This window comes from Gopherus evgoodei, chromosome 2 (genome assembly GCF_007399415.2).
Source record: "Gopherus evgoodei ecotype Sinaloan lineage chromosome 2, rGopEvg1_v1.p, whole genome shotgun sequence".
In the NCBI taxonomy this organism is placed as follows: domain Eukaryota; kingdom Metazoa; phylum Chordata; order Testudines; family Testudinidae; genus Gopherus; species Gopherus evgoodei.
The window spans coordinates 271,608,152-271,633,003 of NC_044323.1; the positions used below are offsets into that span (position 1 = coordinate 271,608,152).

The 24,852-nt window shown below is 43.1% G+C and overlaps 1 protein-coding gene across 1 annotated transcript in view; it reads left to right on the forward strand.

The window, feature by feature from the left end:
* The window catches only part of MED30 (mediator complex subunit 30), a 28,385-nt gene extending 20,636 nt beyond the window's left edge, over positions 1-7,749 (forward strand). Inside the window, exon 5 of the mRNA XM_030553737.1 lies at positions 7,267-7,749. Within this exon, the coding sequence (XP_030409597.1) occupies positions 7,267-7,362 (96 nt within the window). The 3' untranslated portion in view covers positions 7,363-7,749. The remainder of the gene's footprint in view (positions 1-7,266) is intronic.
* Positions 7,750-24,852: the final 17,103 nt, after the last annotated feature.

Genomic DNA, 24,852 nt, shown 5'->3' on the forward strand with positions numbered 1-24,852 from the left:
AACTGCATGTCCTGGTTTTTCAGAAATTTGTGTTTCATTTGACTCAGTGTTCTGCAAGGGGACAACATAGCACCAGGCAATCTTAAGTCTCCATTAATGTACTTTTTTGCCATTGAATTTCTTAGTTTTTTGAACAGGAAAATATATGTTGCTGGTACAAGTTAATAGTTTTTTAGGCACTTGTGCATTACATATCCCACAATTTGCATACCGAACCAAATCATGCGATAGTCAGAAATCCCCATATCATGGTGTACTCCTTGCTCTCCTGCAAACTTCTGTAGCCTTATGATCTGGGAGTTGCCCAGAATTGACACTGGCAACACTGGCAGCTGTCAATTCTAAATCTCTGCAGTATGTGTCTTTGGAAATGCCACCTTAATCTGCTTCATTATCAGGAAGTAGTTACTCCCCTACCCCAGCAGTGAGTAAAATACAGCTTTTCTGAAACAACTAGTTTAAGGATTGCCTATCACCTATCCTCATTACCCAGCCCCTCCACAACCACAACCTCTCTCCCTGTCTCCTACCCCTTCCCTCACCCACACAGTCTTCTGCCTCTGACTTCTCTCCATCCAATACAACAAAAACTTTGGTTAGGCTGCTGCTGACTGTTCTGCTGTTTTCAGAGTAAAGCTCCCCATAAAATAAAAACATGTTATATTATGACAAAGAAAACTTGTAGAAAGTAACATAAGTTATTAATCTTTTTATTGCAAAGGTATAGAAAGGTTCAGACTAGAAATGTCAGTGGCTTGGTGTCCCCCAGGAGCAGTGGCATCAGCACGTTCCCTGCAACTACGCAGACCAGCATACAGTGACTGTATAGACACCGTCTCATGTTTTTTTCTTTATTGGTGCATGCATACTAATCCTTCCGGATTGCACATCTATGCACATGAGGAAGTTAACATGTTCTTAAATACCGTTCACAATTTGGATCCCCCAAAGAGTTAGTGGGTGCCATGCAGTGCCTTGGGTAAAAACTGACTGATAGAAACCTGTATCACAACAATAGTTTGATCTTTAGTTCTGCACAACAACAACTTTTTGAAAAACAGCCGTTTTTTCAGGGTTTACCTCTCTCTGGTTCAAATGAAGGTCACTAATCCTTCTTTGCACTCCTACAAATAATAGCAAATTTTAAGAAAATCTGTGCAAACATTCAGCATTGAGGCCACATCTACACTACAAATTTTGGTCAATGCAAGTTACATCGATGTACAGCTGCCAAAGTTTGTATATCACTATGCACATGCATGCTTGACTGTTTGCATCGGCACTGTGCGTGCTGAACAGGAGTGCTTGTATCAATGTAAAGTGGGGTGCACTACAGGTTGGTATCTGTGCCACGCGCAAGTTCCCAACATGCAATTTTCTCCATCCCATAATGCCATGCATATCTCATAATTTCCATGCCTTTTTTTTTAATCCCACAAACCTATGCAGCACTTTTCAATGTCCTCCATCTTTGACAGACACATGGAACCCACAGAGCTCTAACACTAGTCTCATAAGCATTGCAAATACAAGACCACAATTCTCCTGTATTTGCAGCCTGCAAGAAGTACTGCAAGCGGGGACCTAACAATTTCTTGGAGGAGAGTTTGCTGAGGGACATAGCAAAAAAAACAATTAAACATGGTTGGTGGCATTCATGGAGCAGCTGCGATGGTGGTGCACTGCTGACTGGTGGGATTACATCGTAATGCAGGTTTGGAATGATGAGCAGGGGCTGCACAGCTTTCGGATGCGAAAAGCCACATTCCTTGATCTGCCTGCCAAGCTCACTCCAGCCCTGCAGAATAGGGACACCACAATGAAACCCACACTGACTGTAGAGAAGTGAGTGGTGATCACACTCTGGGAGCTTGCAACAATCGATTGCTACCAGTCAGTGGAAATTAATTTCGGAATTGGAAAATTGACAGTGGAGGGTCTTGACATGCAGATGTGTAAGACCATTAATTATCACCTGCTAAGCAGAACTGTGACTCTCTGCAATGTGCAGGACATTATGGATGAATTTGAAGCAGTGAGATTCCCAAACTGCAGTGGGTGATAGACGGCATGCACACAGCTATTTTGGCATCAGTACAACTTGTCACAGAGCACGTCAACAGAAAGGGCTGCTCTTCTAAGGATGTGCAAGCACTGGTGATCACCAGGGATACTTCACTGGTATCCGTGTGGGCTGGTCAGGGAAGGTGCATGATTCTTGCATCTTTAAGGACACAGAACCATTCAGAAAGTTGCAAGCAAGGACATTACTTGCCAGTTGACAGATTACCATTGGTGATATTGAAATCACAATAGTGATTCTGGAGTATCCAGCCTACCCTTTGCTCCTTTGACTCATGAAGCCATATTCAGGCCACCTTGACAGCACTAAGGAAAGAATCAATTACCAGCTCAGCAGGTGCAGAATGATTGTTAGTGGTTTTGGTAGACTGAAGGAGTGCTGGCAATGTTTACTTACTAGAATGGATCTCAGTGAGGAAAAATATCCATATAGTTATAGTTATCTCTTGTTTCCTGCATAATATCTGTGAGGCAAAGGAGGAAAAGCTGTGGCTAGGGTGGAAGGCATAGGTGGAGAAGGTGTCTGTTGACTTTGAACAGCCAGACACAAGGTCTGTTAAAAGAGTTCACCATTGAGTTATGCAGTTGAGGGAGGCTTTGAAAAGGCATTTGCATGGTCATCCACAGTAATGTTCATGCTGGACTGTTCTCTGGACCTGGAGCATTGGGTGCTGCTAGGAGTTGTGTAATGATTGCTGTACATTTACATGTATTGTGTGCTCTGAGTAATGTGTATTTTGCAATATGTGTTGTGAACTAATAAAGATAAGTGTGTTCTCCAAAAATAGAAGTTTATTAACTGGCACAAACAGTGCAGAAAAACAATGTGTAAAAACCAACAGGCAGTGCAAAAACCATCAGCCAGAGCAATACAGACTATAAACATAGATTAACAGAATGGGACTTAGAAATTGAAAAGGCAGAAAACATTTCTGTCCATTTCAGTGCACAAATGTAGTTTGTTGTGGCCACACGTACACAAATTATAATTCTCACAGGTCAGTGTATGTGAAGCTGTGGTTTTCCATGCTGTCCCCCAGCTTGGAGTGATGGGGTAATGATGTGGCCCGTGATGTCATGTGGTCAGTTGTAGTAGGGCATAGGGAGCAGCAACTATGGAGTTCTCCAAGGGCTGCAAAGAGTGGAAAGTCTGAGATATTTGAACCTGTAGATCAACCTGGGTCTGGAGCATTTAGGTTTGCTGCCTGAGAAGACCCATCATGCACTAGTGTGTCCCACTGTCCTTTTCCTGCTGGGACCTCTGGGCTCTCTCCTGTCCACTCTTTCCTTCTCTAGGCAGTTTGCCATTTTGTCCTTCTAAGCCCTTTGTTCATGGTCTGATGCAGCAAGCTTGCAGGACCTTGCAAAACATATCCTCCCTAGTGCTCTTCTTTCTCCTCATCGGGATCAGGCATTGTGGGGGAGTGGAGGAGGCACTCCTCAAGGTTGCAATGGCAGAAACTGCTGATAAAAACAGACAGATGTATCATTGGATTTACAGTCACAACGGAAAGGAAAAGATAAGAGAAGGGAGTTTTGAAACTAATTCCCATAAAATCTTTTTAAAAGATACTTATTGACACTTCAGCTTTGGAACGCCTCTGTACAGCACTGCTCTCCATCCCCAGCCATGGTAAGTATAGCCTATCAGGGGTGGTGGGGAACAGAAGGAGTTTTAGTTACACAAAACAATAAAATTTCAGTCCTTGCTTCATGGATACAAGTATAGGGCAACAGCATTGAATCTTGGCAGTATTTTCCATAGGCGGTGGTGGTTTTAGCAGATATCTCACTCCTGAGGTTAACAAAGGCACAAAGAACAAAGCTGCTACTGGCATTCTGAAGCCACATGGGTTTATATGCCACTAGCCTGTTTACTGCAATGGTGCCAGCCAAACACATTGTGGAATGGGTTGGGAAAGCATCCTATCATGGAGGAAGAAATAAGACATCTATCCATAGATACCTTCTAGAGAGGATTGTGAGGATCTCCATGAAAGTTTCATCAAGATCTCTCAGGAGGATACAAGGGATATCCTTATATACATAAACAAGTGCTCTGCATGCCTGCTCCCCCCAACTCAGTAGAGGAATGAAAAGCAGATGCCGGCTTTATCTCTGTTGTACTTCTGCCTCTTCTTGTATGAATAAAACAATGGAAAGTCTACACCTGGGTCTTGTTAACTTGGGGATGAACCAAGTGCCATCTTTAAACATTCTAAAGAAGAATGAATGCATATACCTTCTCCGGCACCATGCTTATCTGTTCTCAACTGGTGGGATTAGCTAGACTGGAGTGGAATCTCAAACAGGTCCTGACTGGAGCCCTCACCACCACCTCTCCCTCCTCTTCCTCCTTGCTGTTCATGGCGGGGATCTGTCTCTGTCTCTTCTGAGGTATTCATGTTCTGTAGGATGCTGGTGCAATCTCTGCCAAGAATGGCATGCTGCTTATAGTAAAAGCAACAGGTCTGCAGCTTGGCACTTTTGCATGGTGCTGCTGTTGTACCCCTTTTGCCTGCATTCCCTCTATAATCTTTTTCTTGATATCTGTGTTTCTGTGTCTTTGTTCCCTGTGCCATTTGGGGAGCTGGTTTTCCTGCATTGCTGTAATGAGGCATTTACACCAGCTGGAGACAAATTTGAGTGTAGACACATGCACAAATATATTGACATAAGACAACTTACATCAGCCTAACTTTGTAGTATAGACCAGGCCTGAGAGCCATCATCCTTTAAACAGGAAGGATGGAGGGACGATGGAGAGAAAGGGCTTCACTACATATCCACCTGCAGAATAGGAAGCTCTGAAAGATGTGAAGTGGCCCATCCATCTCAGTATGGTGTTCTCAACCAAATGAGAACCCCCCATTGCAATGAATACAATGTGAAGCAATGGTTCTGAGACATGTGAACTGCCCCATTCACCTCAGTGAGGGTTCTCATTCCCCTCCTGAGTGCTCTAGAATCTGTGATATGCGTGAAGTATATCCTTTCTCAGCTTTCCACCCAAAGAGCCAGGATTACCCCAGATCTTGACTTTGGGGGGGGAGGCAAGGAGGAGGCCTCAGACCCTTCCAAAATGGCAAGCCCCCCAGAATGGCTCACATAAGGGGGAGGGAAGCCAATGCCTGTAGATGGACATGGCCCATGAAGACGCTGACACTCATGGGGGGCAGTGGGAGGGCCTCAGACACCCTCAAAGGGGCTAGGCCCTCCAAATCCCAGTTCACAGAAGAAGGGTTGGGAGGGGGGGCTCAGACCCCCTTACAGGGGCAAGAGCTTTCCAGATCTCGGCATTAACACATGGGAAGAAAGAATGTCCCTGTCCTTAGTCTTCCCCAGTCTCCCTGTCCCAAATTTCCCTCAGCTGAGCCCCCAAACTTTCTCCCCTCCCCTATCACCCATCCCCATTTATCCCCCTCCTCATAAACCCTTTTCCCCTTACTGCAGCCCCATTACTACTTTAACATGTTCCCCCACTGCTCCACCCCCTAATTACCTCTCCTCTTCCCCCTCCACCCACTCTGCCAGTGCACAGGGCATTGGGGTGCACTGGCAGAGCTGGGGAGTGCAGAGTTTTCTCAGGTCAGGCTATGCCTGCTACTGTAATGAGAGTAGATGGTACTCTCTGCAGCTCATCAAACCCACTGCCTTCTGAGAACCCCAGGAGGGCATAAGGCTAAGCAAGCAACCCCTGACAGAAAAGCTCCACTGCCGTGTGGGTAAATTCATGAGAATGTAAGGCTATGAGAATAACCTGAGACAGGAAACCCATAGTGGAAGGTGGTCAGGTACTGACATTTTATTATCTTTCTGGCAACTCCAGATTGGGTACCAGATGAATTGGTTCTTCCTCTCCTCTGGCTTTTACTGGTGACGCCAAGAGGAGTATCCTGATGCATGGACGGTCAATGTAAACAAACTGTCTCATGGCCCACCAGGTCGCAGGTTGCCCACCACTGGTTTAGAGGCTTTTGTTACAGCCCCTAGGTATGAAGTCTTTTTTGCCTCAGACTGTTTTTTCCTAGTTGACCAGTCAGACGCTCTAAAGTGATACCCTTATGATGGTGAAGTACCTACGCTGCTGGGAGAAGCTCTCCTGTTGGCATAGATAGCATTTTCACTATGCACTACAGTGGCACAACTGCAGCACTGTAATTACAGACAAGCCCTGATTTTGCTGGTCCCCTAATCCCTAGAGTATTTGTGCAGCTCAGAATCTAGAATGAATAGGATGCCCTGTTTGCTGGCCTGCACATCAGTTATAAATCAGGGTTGAGGTGCTTTGGGAGAGCTGTTGAAAAAACTTGAACACCTCTCTTCATCAAACTATGCCTGGTTCAGACTACCTCAGAGTTACAAACCCCTCGGGAATGCAGGTTGTTCATAACTCTGAACAAAACATTATGGTTGTTCTTTTAAAAGTTTACAACTGAACATTGACTTAATTCAACTTCGAAACTTTACTATACCAAAGAAAAATGCTGCTTTTAACCATCTTAATGTAAATGAAGCAAGCATAGAAACAGTTTCCTTACCTTGTCAATGTTTTTGAAACTTTGCAAATTTTTTTTTTAGTTTATGTTTAACTCAGTAGTGTACTGTATTTTCTTTCTTTTTTGAGTGGGTGGGGAGGGAGGTGTCTATGCTGCTGCCTGATTGCGTACTTCTGATTCCAAATGAGGTGTATGGTTGTCCGGTCAGTTCATTAACTGGTGTTTGTAACTCTGAGGTTCTACTGTACTACTAATCCACCACTTTTCTAAGCATTCAATTCACACAAAATATGCTCACATAAATTTACCTGTTCCCCCTAGACCTTTTAACTAGTTCAGACTGTGCAGTTTTTTCTTCCTACAGAAGCATGCTTTTGTTGCTTTAAGGACTTTGCTAATATCTTCTGGTGCCCTCAATCACTCTGGTTTTAAAGAAGCTTGTTTGTGGTGTGAGAGACAAGGGTTCTGACCAAAAGACTGTTGTGAAAAGAAACAGTATTCCTATAGCACTCCTTAATTGCTGGTTTTTCTAATCCTTAAAGAGCACATTTTAAAGAGAGCATGGCATTCAGTTGATGATGATGGGAGCATTGGTGTGTGAGAATACATTTTTTTTAAATTGAAATTCCAATTACATAGTCTGGGCTTGATCAAACACCACTTGATAAATTCTTTCTTTTCACAGAAGCTGAAACAGAAGAATCAGCAGCTGAAGCAAATTATGGATCAATTACGGAATCTCATTTGGGACATAAATGCCATGTTGGCAATGAGGAACTGAACTATGATACAATTTAAGTATTTTTTGTAATTATGAAAATAGACTTTCTTTATTTGTTTGAAAATACATAATTTCTTTTTTCTAAAAAGCCATTCATTTTATCCTCTCCTAATCCCACTAGTAGACAAAACTCCTTTAATGTTACTATGTGGTTTCTTTTGCGATATTTAAATGTGTTGGTTCTGTCTGTGTAAACAATTCATCATGTAATTTGTACACACAATAGAGACTCATTTGTGTTTACTACAATAAGCTTTGTAACCTGTAGTCATATTTTGGTTAGCATTCCAATTCTGCTGATATTTTTTTTTTAAGCTGACTTCAAAACTTGTGTTTTGAAATAAATTTCTCAATGTTTCAACAAATAAAGCTTTTGTTTAAAATATAGTCAGCATTCAAATATGTTCAATGTATTTTCAATATTTTCAATGCTCTGTAGTGAAAAGCACTCAGGTGGAAAGAAGGGGATGTAAGTGATACTAAGAAAATTTAAGATAAAGGATGATGGTTCTGAGGTAAGTAATAATTGGATCATAGGATGATGCATAATGGGAACATAGGAATTGCCATGCCAAATCAGATGATTAGTTCATTTTGTCCAGTGTTGTGTGTCTGACAGAGGACAGAACTAGATGTTTCAGAGCAAAGTGCAAGAAGCCACATACGAAACAGTTCTGGAATAACCTGCCTTTAGGGGATGCAATACTTTCCACCTAACCGTTGTCCTTGACTATAGAGTAAAACATCCTGAAACAAACATTTGTCTCTGATTTTTACCTTGTCTACTGTATCAGTAGATGTTCTTATTATCCTTTATATAAGTCTAATTTTCTTGAATTCTTCTAAGATCTTTCACTGTGTCTGTGGCATTGAGTTTTTAGATTAATTATGTAGTTTGGTTTAAAGATAATATTTCTTTTTATCAGTTTTAAATATATTGGCTTTTAGTTCATTGGATAGCACTCTTGTTCATATATTATGAGAAGGGGTAACCATGAGTGCCTGATTTCTTTTCTTGTGTATCATTCATTTGTTATATCTTTGTGCTGTCTCTAAACTGAACACTTACTCTTCTCAATCTCTCTCTATGGAGGTCTCACCATTCCTCATTTTTTGTCCTCTTCTCTGAATCCCCACCCCCATTTTTTTAGATGAGGTGACCAACCAGAAATTGAATGCAGTATTCCAGGTGAGCCATGTATTGTATAATAGAATTAGTATACTTCTACCTGAGTATTTTGGTTGCTGCTATTGCCTGTTGTGCATTGAGCAAATTTTTCATTAAACTGTCCAGCATGACCTCCACTTTTTATCCTTAAGTGATTACCATTCATTTAGAAACCAGCAATGTATGTGAGTAGTCCATTATCTTGCATTAGTCATCAAATTTCATTGGTATTTGTGCTGCCCATTTGCGTAAATTAGTTAGGTCACTCTGGCATTCCTCACAGCTCTTCTCTAGTCATGAAACTATCAGATTCTTAAATAATTTTGCATCATCCACAGATTTTGCCACTTAACTGTTTACCCCCTTTTCCAAACCAATGACTATGCTAAACAATATTATTCCCACTGCAGATCATTAGGGCACCCTACTGCTAATATTTCGCCAGGTTGAAAACTGGCCATTTATTCCTACTCTGTCTCATAGACAGGTTATACTATTACTTTACTTTTCATCCCATGTCTAATTAGTTTCCTGAATAGGCTCTTGTGAAAGACTTAGTCAAAAGCTTTTTGAAGTCCACATATATCTACCAGCTGTCCTTTACTCATACTTCACTGATACATTCAAAGAATTCCAGTGGATTAGAAATTTCTTTACAGAAGCTGTACTGCTTTGTTCTTACATCATGTGCAAGGTGTCTGTTTGCATCTGACTATCTCAACAGAGGATTCATTATTGTGTCCTTTTCTCTCAGCAGAAGATGCCCTCCACTAAAGCTCTTTATTTCCTGTTTCAACCAATTTATCTCGTACTGGGGGTAAGACCATTGGTGTGTAATTCCCAGGATCATCACTAGCATCTTTTTTTTTTTAATTCATTCAATTTTTTCAATAGCTCAGTCACTTCATTTTAAAATTCCTTCAGAACTTTTGGATATATGCAATTCAATCTTGGTGGCTTACTATCCATTTGTTTCAGTCTCCTCTTTCATTACCTAAAAAGAGGAGGTCTAAGGTAGGCATCTTCCCACCTTCAGTGTTGAAGGCTGTTATAGAGATATCATTTAGGTCCTCTGCAGTGTCCTTTGCTACCTTAAGCATGTCTTGACTAGGGAACAAAGCTGAATTTAGTTCAGGTTTCGCTAATGGAAGTTATAATCTAATTTGACCTGCCATAGTAAAGCTAGTGGTTTTGCCCTATATCTACATTAGGAAATGTGGTCAAATTTAAATCAGCTGAGCTAGCTCATGTTAACTAAACACACACAAATTCATGCAAGTTTCCTAATCTAAACAAGTCATTAGTTGCTCTCTTTACTCCTCCTTTGGTGTCTGTAAGGTTATGGATAGCAGGTGCCCAAATTATCTTGTGTCTGGACTCGCAGATTTAGTGGACACACTGATTGGATTTTGGTTCAGATTAATTTATTTTTGATTAGAGGCCTAATTGGAAGTAATGGTGATCTAATAATATGCCAGATACCTCAACAGACCAGTACTGCTGCTAATCTCAGCTGAGCAAGGGTGAGCTCTTGGTGATGATCTGGAGTTGTACCAAATATAATGGCAAGATTGACCGCCTCTGGACACTCTGCTGTTGCTGTCTGTGAAAAAAGGGCAAAGCTGGTGAAGATCCTCTTCAGAACAATAGAAAGAGAGTTACAAATGGGTGACACTGTTTGGCCCTCTCTTAAAAGTGCACGCTCTGATCTACACCTTGCTTCTAATTTATGGTGCAGCAGCGCTTTTTTTCCAGTTGCTTGGGTGAGTGTGTGGGCATGACTATATACCCATGAAGTGCACAGCAAGGTGGTGCACTGTAGATTTGCACCCTGGCTCACTGCACTCTAAATCACTATTTAGACCCTCCCGCCCCCGTGTGTTTGTGGGTCCATGTAATGGAGTAGGAAGAGAGTGTGTGACAGGGACTGGTCCACTCACTGCTCAGCAGCACCACCTTGTGGCTCATCTGGGGAATTAGCTCTGGAACCTGGTCTGACGCCCCTTCCCACTGTTAAATCAATCAATCTTTCACCTCACACATTCTATAGCTCTCATGCAGCGCTTTCCTCTTCATAGCTTAGCCCTCCAGCCAAATCACATTAAAGTCCTCCCCCCTTCCAAAGTAATGCAAGTTCTTTGAGTCAAACTGTCCCAGGCAATTCGCTCCCCACTGCCTGGTCTGGGCAACTGATCCAGTGGCTGGTAGGGGAACCCAGGCCCACTCTCCACTCCAGATTCCAGTCCAGGGACATTCAACCCAGCAGCTCTGGGCTTTTACTCTCCAAGCCCTTACTGCTCCTTCCCTGGACTGCTTCTTACTCTGTCCTTACAGCTTCCTGCTCTTTCCTCTTTTACCAGGGAGTGCAACTGCAGGTTTCCTCCTACTAGCCTGCCAACTTCCTCCCTTTATAGATCCTGCCCAGCCCCTCCTCCCAGCTAGACTTAATCTGCCATTAGGCCCTAGCACTCCCTAGGTTTTCTCCAGGGGTAGACTAAGGTTAATTGGCCTAATTTACCCCTTCAGGCCTTGTGTGGATGGACACTCCATCACAGAGACCTTTTCTTTGTGTTATTGCCACTAGAAGGAGAGGAATTCACAATGGGTATAAAATGATGCCACCAGTGTAAGTGAGAGGGGAACTCTCATTTGGTGGTATTTTATACTCACTTTGTTATTATCGGGGTATGGAAGTTGTATGGCAGGCCATGAATGCTCATGAAATTGAGGATAGGAGTGCAGGAGGTGGTGAGGGCTCCGACTACGGGTGTGGGCTCTGTGTGGGGTCAGAAATGAGGAGTTCAGGGTGCAGGAGGGGCTCTGGGTTGGGGTGGGGGGGAGAGCTCGGGTGGGGATGAGAGGTTTGGGGTGCAGGAGGGTGCTGCGGGCTGGGATTGAGGGCTTTGGAGGGCGGGAGGGGGATCAGGGCTGGGGCAGGTGGTTGGGGCATGGGGAGAGGCTCAGGGGTGCAGACTCCAGGCGGCGCTTACCTCAAGCGGCTCCCAGAAGTAGCGGCATGTCCCTTCTCTGTTTCCTATATGGAGGCACAGCCAGGTGGCTCTGCACGCTGCCCCATCTGCAGGCATCACCCCTGCAACTCCTATTAGAGCGCCAGAGGAGGGCAGTGCCGCTGCTTCCAGGAGCTGCATGGAATGGCCCCAGGGCCGGTTCCAGGCACCAGCCGATCAAGCACGTGCTTGGGGCGGGACGGCGCTCAGGTTTGGGTTTTTATTTTTTTTCTTGGTTTGGCCGAGCGGCGCAGGAGGATTTTTTTTGTTTGTTTTTGTTTTGGCAGCGCGGTGCTCGGGAGGAGGGGGCTTGGGTGGTACAGCGCTCGGTGGGGCAGGGGGCTTGGGCAGTGCAGCGCTCGGAGGGGGTGGGGGCTTGGGCGGCGCAGCGCTCGGAGGGGGGGCTTGGGCAGCGTGGTGCAGTGCTTGGGGGGGCGGGGGCTTGGGTGGCACGGCACGGCACTCAGGTGGGGTTCAGTGGCGTGGCACTCAGAAGGGGCGGGGGCTTGGGCGGTGCAGCACTCGGAGGGGGGGCTTGGGCAGCGTGGTGCAGTGCTTTGGAGGGCGGGGGCTTGGGTGGCACGGCACGGCACTCAGGTGGGGTTCAGTGGCGCGGCACTCAGAAGGGGCGGGGGCTTGGGCGGCGCAGCGCTCGCGGGGGGGTTCTGTTGCACGGCACTCACGGGGGTGTTATGGTGGGCCGGAGCTCTTTTTTTTTTTTGCTTGGGGCGGCAAAAAAGTTAGAGACGGCTCTGAGTGGCCCCAATCCTGCTCCCAGGCTGGAGTGCCAGAGTGGGGCAAGCCCCAGACCCCGCTCCCCAGCGGGAGTTTGAGGGGCATCTTAAAACAGCTGGCAGACCGGATCCAGCCCACAGGCCATAGTTTTTCCACTCCTGCTATAGGAGATGCAGAGTAGTGTAGACTAAGACCCATTATGGGTGACTATGATTGTATTTTTGTTAAAATTTCCTTGAAGCTAGCTGGATTCTTTTTTGTGGTAGGTAAACAGTTAAAACAGCCTAATACAGGAATAGTGCAACAGAATGTTAGGAACCATTAGGAATGAGAGATAATAAGAAAATATCATAATGCCACTCTATAAATCCATGGTACATTCACACTTTGAATACCCCCCATCTCAAAAGAGAGATATTGGAATTGGAAAAAGTACAGAGAAGGACAACAAAAATTATTAGGGATATGGAACAACTTTCATGTGACGTGAGATTAAAAAGACTGGGACTGTTCAGCCTCGAATAAGAGATGACTGAGGAGGGATATGATAGAGGTCTATAAAATCATGAATGGTGTGGAGAAAGTGAATAAGGAAGTGTTATTTACCTTTTCACATAACGCACAAATCAGGGATCATCCAATTAAATTAATAGTCCATAGGTTTAAAACAAACATGAGGAAGTACTTCTTCATACAAAACAGTCAACCTATGGAACTTATTGCCTGGGGATGTTGTGAAGACCAAAAGTATAACTTGAGTTCATAAAAGCATTAGATAAATTCATGGAGGATAGGTCCATCAATGGCTATTAGCCAAGATGGTCAGAGACGCAACCCCATGCTCTGGGTATCTCTAAACCTCTGACTGCCAGAAGCTGGGATTGGACCACAGGAATGGATCAATCAATAAATTGCCTTGTTCAGTTTATTCCCTCTGAAGCATCTGGTACTGGCAGAAGACAGGATATTGGGCTAGAGGGACCATTGGTCTGACCCAGTATGGTCATGCTTATATTCTTAAATATTACAGGTAGAATCACTACAATATTTAATATATATGTTCCATTCTATGCATCTGATGAAGTGGACTGTAACCAACAAAAGCTTATGCTCAAATAAATTTGTTAGTCTCTAACACTATGAAATTAGGTTGAATTTATAGAAGTCAATTTTTTAGAAATCGATTTTATACAGTCGATTGTATGTGTCCCCACTTAAGACCCATTAAGACCATTAACACGGCGGAGTGCATCCACAGTACTGAGGCTAGCATCGACTTCTGGAGTGTTGCACTGTGGTAGCTATCCCACAGTTCCTGCAGTCTCCGCCGCAGATGCCTGATGGGTCAAAAACATTGTCGCGGGTGGTTCTGGGTACATGTAGTCAGTTTCCTCCCTCCCTCCATGAAAGCAGCGGCAAACAATCGATTATTTCTCAGGTTTTTTTCCTGGGTTATCCATGCAGATACCATGCCACAGCAAGCATGGAGCCTGCTCAGCTCACCGGTCGCTATATGTCTCCTGGGTGCTGGCAGATATACTGCATTGCTACGCAGCAGCAGCTCATTGCCTTTTGGCAGCAGATGGCACATTACGACTGGTAGCCATCATTATCGTCTCCTGGGAGCTCTTTTAGCCAACCTCGGTGAGGTTGGTCAGGGGTGCCTGGACATATATGAGAGTGACTCCAAGTCACTCTCTTTTTAAGTTTCATCTCCTGGAGATTCAGTCCTGCCTGCAGTTGTACTGCACCATCTTCTGGCTAGCAGCCAGGAGACGATGATGGCTAGCAATCATACTACACCATCTGCTGCCAGCCTAAGATGTATGAGATGGAGTGGATCAAAGCAAGAAAGACCAGATTTGGTTTGTATTTATTTATATTCACCCCCCCCCCTCCCTCCTTCCCTCCGTGAAATCAATGGCGGACAATCATTTTGGTGAGGTCTGGAAGGGGCACCTCGAAAAGTTTAATGGAAATTCAGTCGTGCTTGGGTTAGTGATGGGAGGGATAGCTCAGTGGTTTGAGCATTAGCCTTCTAAACCCAGAGTTTTGAGTTCAATCCTTGAGGGGGCCATTCTGTGTGTTTCTCCTTGATGCAAACCTACTGCCCTAATTGATTTTAATTCCCTGTAAGCCATGTCATCAGTTGACCCACCCTCGGCACTGCTGTGGGTCTGTGTTATAGTCTCTGTCCTTCATACCCTGGGAAATTTTTTCAGATGTTTGGGCATTTCATCTTTTGGAATAGAGTTCTGATCGCACGGATTCGTCTCCCCATACAGTGATCAGATCCCGTACCTCCCATTTGGTCCATCCTGGAGCTCTTTTGCGATTCTGGGACTCCATCATGGTCACCTCTGCTGATGAGATCTTCACTCACCTGCAGATTGCCACACTGGCCAAACAGGAAATGAGATTCAAAAGTTCAGGGGCCTTTCCCTGTCTACCTGGCCAGTGCATCTGAGTTGAGAGCACTGTCCAGAGCAGTCACAATGGAGCACTCTGGGATAGCTCCCGGAGGCCAATACCATCGAATTGTGACCACACTATCCCAAATTCGACCTGGCAAGGTCAATTTCAGCACTAATCCCCTCGTCGGGGGCGGAGTACAGAAATCGATTTTAAGAGCCCTTTCAGTCGAAAAAAATGGCTTCATCATATGGACGAGTGCAGGGTTAAATCGATGTAACGCAGCTAAATTCGACCTAAACTCGTAGTGTAAACCAGGGCTAAAGTGCCACAAGTACTCCTGTTCTTTAAAGACGCTATATACATCTGCAGCTAGTGGCCAAGGAATTATGTTCCAATTTTTCAGCTGAAAGAGACAAAATAACACCGTAAGGTGCCACCAGCACACTAGCAAAATTGTAAAGAGTAGAAATTGATAGAATTGTAAATTATCACAGTAAACATTGTCAGAACAGGAACTTTGCAAGGTATTGGATCAGAAGAATGTCCTTTGTCTTAGAGAAAGCTAGTGAGGGCAGTTTATATAATTCACTGAACTGCCAAATCTTTGAATAAATGTAAGGTGTGTTGAAGAACAGTAGAAGATAAATTTGAAAAGAATAGCTATTTACCAAGGGCATTATACACTGTGTAAAAAAAGTCTGAGGCATCTCCCTAACTGGGCTGGGGTCCCTCACCATGCCCAGTTTCCACACAGGGTGGCCTAGTATAGGCCACAGCCTCTTAGCTCTGGTAGTGGCCTCACCCTTCTGGGCCTGATTACTTCTGGGTGCAGGGAGGAAGCAAAAGTCCAGGTCAACATAAACCAAGCCCCACCTAAGATCAATAAGAAGGCAACAAAAAAGTCTGAGGCACCACCTTACTTCAGGGGTGCCTGGGTGGCAGCTTTGTTGGAGTGCTTATGGCTGGGTAGTCAAGTCAGTCCCTCCTAGTCAAGCTTACCCCTGGGGTTTGCTGGCCCCCTCGCAGATCTGGGAGGTTTCAGGCATGAGGGTTCCTCCTGCTGTTCCAGAAAGTACTCTAGTCATTCCCTTCTCAGCCCTTCTCCCCCTTGTGTAATTGTTTCAATGTTTGTATATCAGTGTAATGAACTTATCTTGGTTTTGATATTAGAACGGGAGGAACTGGTAGGATAGTCTCATGTTATGAGAACAAGTAACTCTTGATGCTATGATCTTTCTAATGTATCTGATGAAATAATTTCTGTGTGTAATCCTCATATGCATCCAGTGTACTCCAATTCAAACTCCAAAGTAATGAAGCTAGTCCAAAGGTCTTGCCAGATTCTCATTTAAATTATGGAACTAAGTTTTAAATTCAGTTTTGGTTCCAGGCAGTCATTTCCCCGTCACTTACAATATATGTATTAAAAACTTGTCTATGAGCAAAATATAGGTATATGGCAGTATGTATTACTGGGTGGTGAAGGATCAAACAAATGTTATAGTCTGCTTCCACCTTAAAAAGAACAGGAATACTTGTGGCACCTTAGAGACTAACAAATTTATTTGAGCATAAGCTTTCGTGGGCTACAGCCCACTTCATCGGATGCATAGAATGGAACATATAGTGAGGAGATATATATGCACATACTGAGAACATGAAAAGGTGGGAGTTGTCCTACCAACTGTAAGAGGCTAATTAATTAAGAGAAAATTTTTTTGTAGTGATAATCAAGATAGCCCATTACAGACAGTTTGACAAGAGATGTGAGAATACGTAACGTGGGGAAATAGACTCAATGTGTGCAATGACTCAGCCATTCCCAGTCTCTATTCAAGCCTAAATTGATAGTGTCTAATTTGCATATTAATTCAAGTTCAGCAGTTTCTCATTTGAGTCTGTTTTTGAAACTTTTCTGTTATAAAATTGCCATCTTTAGATCTGTTACTGAGTGGCCAGAGAGGTTGCAGTGTTCTCCTACTGGTTTTTGAATGTTATGATTCCTGATATCAGATTTGTGTCCATTTATTCTTTTGTGTAGAGACTGTCCGGTTTGGCCAATGTACATGGCAGAGGGGCACTTCTGGCACATGATGGCATATATCACATTGGTAGATGTGCAGGTGAACAAGCCCCTGATGGCATGGCTGTGATTAGGACCTATGATGATGTCACATGAATAGATATGTGGACAGAGTTGGCATTGGGCTTTGTTGCAAGGCTAGGTTCCTGAGTTAGTGTTTTTGTTCAGTGGTGTGTGGTTGCTGGTGAGTATTTGCTTCAGGTTGGGAGGCTGTCTGTAAGCGAGGACTGGTCTGTCTCCCAAGATCTGTGAGAGTGAGGGATAATCTTTCAGGATAGGTTGTAGATCTTTGATGATGCACTGGAGATGTTTTAGTTGGGGGCTGACGGTGATGGTTAGTGGTGTTCTGTTATTTTCTTTGTCGGGCCTGTCTTGTAGTAGGTGACTTCTGGATACTCTTCTGGCTCTGTCAATCTGTTTTTTCTCTTCAGCCGGTGGGTATTGTAGTTTTAAGAATGCTTGATAGAGATCTTGTAGGTGCTTGTCTCTGTCTGAGGGATTGGAGCAAATCTGGTTGTACTTTAGAGCTTGGCTGTAGACAATGGATCGTGTGGTGTGTCCTAGATGGAAGCTGGAGGCATGTAGGTAAGTACAGCGATCAGTAGGTTTCCGGTATAGGGTGGTGTTTATGTGCCCATTACTTATTAGCACAGTAGTGTCCAGGAAACGGACCACTTGTGTGGATTGGTCTAGGCTGAGTTTGATGGTGGGATGAAAATTGTTGAAATCATGATGGAATTCCTCAAGGGCTTCTTTTCTATGGGTCCAGATGATGAAGATGTCATCAATGTAGCACAAGTAAAGTAGTGGCGTTAGAGGACAAGAGCTAAGGAAACATTGTTCCAGGTCAGCCATAAAAATGTTGGCATGCTGTGAGGCCATGCAGGTACCCATAGCAGTGCCGCTGACTTGAAGATATATATTGTCCCCAAATGTGAAATAGTTTTGGGTGAGGACAAAGTCACAAAGTTCAGCCACCAGATTAGCTGTGACATTATCGGGGATACTGATAGCTTGTAGTCCATCTTTGTGTGGAATGTTGGTGTAGAGGGCTTCTACATCCATAGTGGCCAGGATGGTGTTTTCTGGAAGATCACTATTTGTTCCTTTCTATGCATCCGATGAAGTGGGCTGTAGCTAACGAAAGCTTATGCTCAAATAAATTTGTTAGTCTCTAGGGTGCCACAAGTACTCCTGTTCTTTTTGCGGATACAGACTAACACGGCTGCTACTCTGAAACCTTCTACCTTAGAAAGTCATAGTATCTAATTTCATGTCAGCTGTCACCTGGAAACTGAATACAACAAGCACTGGGCAGTCAAAACTATATATAGTGCTGGGTGCCTTCCACAGCTGGGAAAAATGGTCAGCACCTGGTACTTGAAGAAAGATCAAAGAGACTGAATTGAAGTTCATGTCTGGACAAGCGTTGTGCGGGAGAGGAGTGGTGAAATGGTTCCATAGCTTCAAAGAAGTAAGATCTGATATAGACACTTGTTGAGATCAGAAGATGGTACATGGTAACAGAAGGGGGAGTGAGAGATGCTTTTGTCTGGAGGATTGAGAAACTGGATGGGATGGTTTGAGTCTCTGGTAGGTAGTGTGGGGACAGTTTGGGTAGTCTTTGAGGAATGTTAAGGAATTGGCAGTGCATTTGTGTGGAAGCCCTGCACAGGCAAGTACACTCCTTTGTACATTTTCATTCTCTCTGTTCTAAAGGTGAGTGCATTCACTCAGAATGTTGTGTTGTTGATCCAGTGCTACCAGAGACAGTACCATGTGCCTGAATTCAACTCAAAGTGACAATAGAATAAAGTTAGAAAGATGTCTATAGGGTAACAAACAGCCAACCCTGTATCTGCAGAGGTTCCAACTTACATACAAGACAAAGTACAAACCTACGCCACTTTCAAGAAGGCTACAGAAAGCCTACTTCTGCTCTGCCATAGAGGCAGCAAAGCCACACCCTACTGAAATTTCCTAGACCATAAATTTCTCCGTTAAACACAGATTGCCTTCACTCAGCGAGAGGAGCCTAACTAGCCTTGTACCTCTTCCAGCTGAGAGTTAAAAGGGAAGTTGGAACCTGTGCCCAAGTGCCACTTCAAGTCACTGTGGTAGAATAGTGGGGTCACACAGTACAGCAATACAATGGTGCTGGACTTCAGGATTGCAAGAAGCCAACAATATGTAAAATGGCTGAGCAAACCTAAGCCCATAATAGTTAGGGCACCACTGATAATTGCTCTGAAAAAAATGCTAATATTGCTTCCTGAGTAGTAGCTGTTCCAAGATCTGAAGTTAAGAAAACCTGACAATGGAAAAAGGAGAGAGGCAAGCTCAAACATGAATACTATGAGTCATTTAAACTTTACAGGGAATAGATTAAAAACTAATTATATAATGCTAACCAAAGGAGTCATGGGTAATAAGAGAATTCACAAATACAGCAGGCTAGAAAGAAGTACTTGGAGAAAAGTTAGTAGTGTATTACTAAATGATAGGGATAAAATTAATGAGGACTAAAATGGCAGAGCGAGTGAACTTTTTTAAAAAAATGATCTTCAACAAGAAAAATGTCTGTATAAATATAGTTATGATAGGATATTGAGAGAATTAGCAAACAAACCTATTGTACCACTGACAATTATTTTTGAAAAATCATGGAAATCAGGATGTACTGAAAGGGTGGACAAAAGTAAATAATGTACCTTGAAAATTACCACCCAGTAAGTGTAACTTTTCTTCCTAGTAAAATGATGGACTGTGAAGAGAATAAATCCCTAAGGGACTAATTCTGGGCTCTGTTGTGACAGTAAGTCATGAGTAACTACACTAAAGTCAGCACAGTTATTCTGGACTTACGCCAGGGTAATTAGAAGCAGAATTTGACCTTGTGTTTCTAAGAGCAGATATTACCAGACAAAGTAGATTATATATATGATATAGAATTACAGTACATATGAACTTGTTTTGATTTTATTGTAAAGTAATGGATACTATTACATGAAATGTTAGTTGAAAAATTAATTTAAATTGGCTTGGACAGGAAGACGTGTGGCTTGAAAATTGCCTGAAGGACTGTAAACAAAGAACAAAGACAAATGTCAAAAAATTAAAATGGGGAAGCTATGTAACTGTGTCATGCAGAGATCGGTATTGGATGTGGTTTTATTTAGCATAATAATCAGGATGAGTGGGTTTAAAACCAGCCCATTAATGAAACTTGCTGATAAAGTGGGTGGAGCTTGCAAACAGTAATGAGGATAGAGAAATAATACAAAGAAACAGTTGAGAAATAAACTGACTAACAGACAGTTAAAAAGGATCTTGGGGAACAGTAATGCCAAGAGAGACATAGGAGTGGTAATAAACAACAGATTAGACATGAGATTGGAGTAATATGGGTGCAAAAAAGGCAGCTGCAATTTTGGGGTACACACCCAGAGATAATGTGTTAGAATACTGAGCAATAGGCCCACTCTGCAGGGCCCTAATGTAATTCCACCTGAAATACTGCATTAATCTGGGGGCACCCAGTGGCAGCAAGTTAGATGGAAGTCAAAGGTGAACTAAAAGAATTCTTAGTGGAATTAATGTCTGAGGAAGAATTAGAAGAGCTGAATAATATCGTTTGGCAAAGAGAGGACATGACACAAATATTAATAGTGTACACAAATGATGGAGAATTATTATTTGGAGTGGTTCATGGGGGTTATAACCGAGTAATGGAAAGAAAGTAAGAGGTGAAATTTAGGCTGAATAGCAAGAAAGTCCTTCTGTCAGTGAAATATACAATAATAATCTCCTAAGGTGTGTGGTAGAAGCCCTAGAAGGTGCTTGGGACCTGTAAAACTCAATGGCACAAAAGACTCCTTAAATAGGTTGTAGACAACTATCTTGCATTAGCAGAATGATTATGTGGATTGAGCTAGCATGTCTTTCCCATCTTTAATTTCTCCGACTATAATAACATTTGTGTGTTAAATGAATATTTGTCAGACCATTAACTCTTCAGAATATCTGAACCAGGCAACACCTGCTTGTGTTAAATAAGCTTCCACGGCTTCTCTTGTCTAAAGATTTGTTGCAGAATTCTTCCTTAGCTTAAAGTGCTTTCCTGGAGTTTGGATTTAAAGTGAAGTGAAGAAGAAGCGGAAATACAGGATGTAGCAGCACCATGTCTTTATTCTTCATTCCCTAGTGATGAAGAATCATCCTGTGATCTTTCTACAAAGTCACACTAGCAGCTGGTGTCAGTTGACTAACTGGAGGATCCTATGAAGCTATTTACTCGTTTGAAACTTGCGAATCGAATGTTTTCCCGCTCTCCCCCCCATAAAAAGGAAGCTGTAACACTCACGTGCCTTACACAGCCCAGGTAGTAAGGGTATGTTTGTTCCTTTACATAGTTGGGATTTTTTTTAATGGATGGTGGTGTCACAGAGTCCCTGGGCGATGCTCTGGAACTGCTCCCCACAAAACCAGTCAGGACTTTGGGGAGCCTCCTCTCCCTTGGAGAAGACTTTTTCAGAGCAAGAAACTCACACGGCTTCGCCTCCTGGGTCTCTCCTTGGAGCATTCAGCATCCTCTGCCCCTCCTTGCGCTTCCCACAGCAAGCCCCCCCCCCAGCAGGGTCCTGGGGAAGCTACAGGGTCCTGCACCCCCACTTTGCAGTTAGATGTGACTCTCAGCCAGCCAGTTAAACAGAGGTTTATTCGATGACAGGAACATGGTCTAAAACAGAGCTTGTAGGTACAGCGAACGGGACCCCTCGGCCGGGTCCATTCTGGGGGACAGTGAGCCAGACTCCCACATCTGCACTTCACTCCTCGTCCCCAGCCAGCTCCAGACTGAAACCCCCTCCAGCCCCTCCTTCTCTGCTCAGTTCCTTTCCCGGCCAGGAGGTCACCTGACCTCTTTGTCTTCAACACCTTCAGTTGGCACCTTTGCAGAGAAGGAGCCCAGGCCATCAGTTGCTAGGAGACAGCGTCAGGAATTTATGTGCACTGGCCTTTTACTCTGCAGCAATCATACACCCTTATTCCACCAGCTAGATACTTAAGAACTGCATAGGGGACACTGAGGAACCAACACAGTATTCAGAGAAAACATTAAGAACATTCCCAGTTCGTCACAGATATGTATATGTATGTACTGTAGCATGAAACGGGCTGCTTTTATATTTAAGTTAAAATACGATCACATAAAACGTATGCTTCTTGCATAGCATTCATATGTTACATATATTTTTGTTCAACGTGGGAGGTTTTAATTACTTTCTAGGAAATGGGAACTTCATTTAAAAGGTTTTGAATAGCTTCAAAAAATAGTTTCAGCAACCACATATGAAATGCCCTCCCGCAGTCACAGAAACCAGAAATAAGGATGGAAGTAGACCATAGTAGACCAATGAGCTTTCACCAATGAGAAGATGTTTTCCACATGTGTTTACATAAGATTGTATCAATCCTAGGTTCTCATATCATTTGTTTGCTTAGGGTTTATAAAAATGAAGAGCCCTATACCATTTGGAAAATGATAATGAGATTCAAGTCAATTGAGGCAAAGACAGTTAATATCTTTATTTCACAGCCAGTTGAAGCTATGGAGGCTTACAACAGCTTAAGTAAGGTTAAGCAGATCTGAGCACAGAGCTAGTGCAGAAGTGGGCTTTAGCAAATTAACTCAAAGAAAGTATGATCTTTACATTCAAGCTTTGAACTAGGACAGCTTTCCTAACCTACAAGAAAGGAAGGGATAGCTCAGTGGTTTGAGCATTGACCTGCTAAACTCAGGGTTGTGAGCTCAATCCTTGAGGGGGCCACCCAGGAATATGGAGCAAAAATCAGTACTTGGTCTTGCTAATGAAGGCAGAGGGCTGGACTTAATGACCTTTTAAGCTCCCTTCCAGTTCTAGGTATATCTCCGATTATTATTAAATACAGAGACAATAAATTCTTCAATGGTATAAAGTAACACCATAAACAGAAGTTAATCCAAAATAGGTCATAAAGGGACAAATAATCAAACTTGTGACTTTCTGGATTTCTGTGGTGTTTCAAATTATGCAGTAAGACACTGCTCATATTATTTGTTGTGTTTGTACAGTACCTCACACAATGTTCCCTGATTGGGCCTCCCTAATGCTACCACAACACAAATAACACTCAACAGGCGTAGAGGTGGCAGAATCTAGCCCTGAATTGATTTAGCTATTTAACTTTCTGATTTAATGCACAAACGTTTGTTCCTGAAATTGATTGTGCCGTCAGCTGTAAAAGTTCAGATTCCTTTTTAAATTAGTCTCTGGTTAAAAAAAATAAGAGGTAGTTTACAAACACGTCGACAGAGGAAAAGATATATATTAATTAGTCAATCCCTCATTCCCCTTACCGTTATTTGATAAATATATTTCCATTTATGTACATGGGGCTGTACAACATAGATAATGAGAGATTTCTCTGTGCCAAGGAGTTTTACAACATAGGAGAGTGAACAAGAGGAGATGGTAACACAGGAGTGGAGAAGAAACAGTAAAGCTGGAGGACCACTATACTTCTACCCTGACACAAGGCCCTAAAGCAGGCATCTGGAGCAAAGGTTTTTGTTGTTATCCTTTTGTTTTAAACATTTATATTTGTCAGTTTTTATTTGAATATGTAAGAGTCTGTCAGTTTATGCAGAGATGCATGCAACTGTTCAGATCCTGACTGAACCATTTCCAAGGTTCAGAGGTGTTTAGATTTTTGGATTCAGCCTGTTATGAAGTCAGGACTCAGGAGCTGTCTGCAATGTTCAGATCTGACCTTGGAGTGCAACTACCCCAGAGTGTAGACATTCGTCAGCTCCAGAGTTTTGGGCGAGGCCCATGTTGCACTACTTTCTATTCTTTGCACATCTTATACAACTTCTGTATCTGAAGCAGAAAGAAAATACAGAAACAATAAACAGATCTGTGCTCTCAGTGGAGTGACTAACCTTTACCCTTCATGGATGTTCAAGGACAGCCACCCCTGCTAATAATTAAACTGTTGTTTTTAGAACATGGAAAAAATGTACATACAAAGCAGTTAAGTACATTTCTCAAGCATTCTGCAATGTAATCTTTGTCTATTCAGATTCCCATAGTCATTACCAGATAGAAATTAGCTCCAGCAATGGTCACTGTGATGCTATCAGCAGTACAGTTTACTTTTAAATTTAAAATGGAGTCTGTCATGTGCCTCGTACCAGCTATTAACTTTACTGTCATCCTCACAAAGCCATCAATCTCAATACGTCCCAAATCCATTTTCTATGTAGAGCCAGTCCTTCGCACTTAGTGCCTACACATACAGATTTTAAATCACCTTCTCTTCTACTGCATAAGACAAACGTTTAAGACTGTAAGTCTTGGAAGTTTGTGATTTTATATACATTCAGCATCTCTTACCAGATGACAGCTTGCAGCTACGCTCTGGCTATTATCATGCAGGTCAAAAGAGAATAGCTTATATAAAATGGGTGAAATCCTGGCCCCATTGAAATCAATTGCAAAATTCCTTTGGACTTCAGTGGTGCCATGATTTCAATCTGTAAGTTTTAATATTTATTTACAGATATTTGCCATAAAGAAAAAACACTAACAGAAAATGTCCTTTATGGGCTGGATCCTGTGTACCTTAGAGGCTGCCTTTGCTTGCACGATACCACAGCATCTGAGATCAGCAGAGATGCTCCAGCTAGTTGCCCCCTAGGTTAACAAAGCAGAGCTTGCTACCAGGGCATTTTGAATGAAGAGCCCTTGATTCTGGAATTTTCATCCCTTCTGGGTCCAACAGACCCCAAGGATGTTCTTCATTGAGGGACAGAGGGAGGGGAGACAAAGAGAAGTAGAGTGATTGACTCTATAGCCTTGGGAGTAGAGCACTTAGCTTGGAGTTGGAAACCTAGGATTCGGTCTCTGTGCCAATGAATAGTTAAGTATTTCATGTAAAAGGTAACAACTTATACAGGAGAGACTCAAAGAGACCCACTCCAGAGTACCCTGGAGCCAAGCAGTTAGGGCACTCAGTTGGGAGATGAGTGAGTTGGGCTC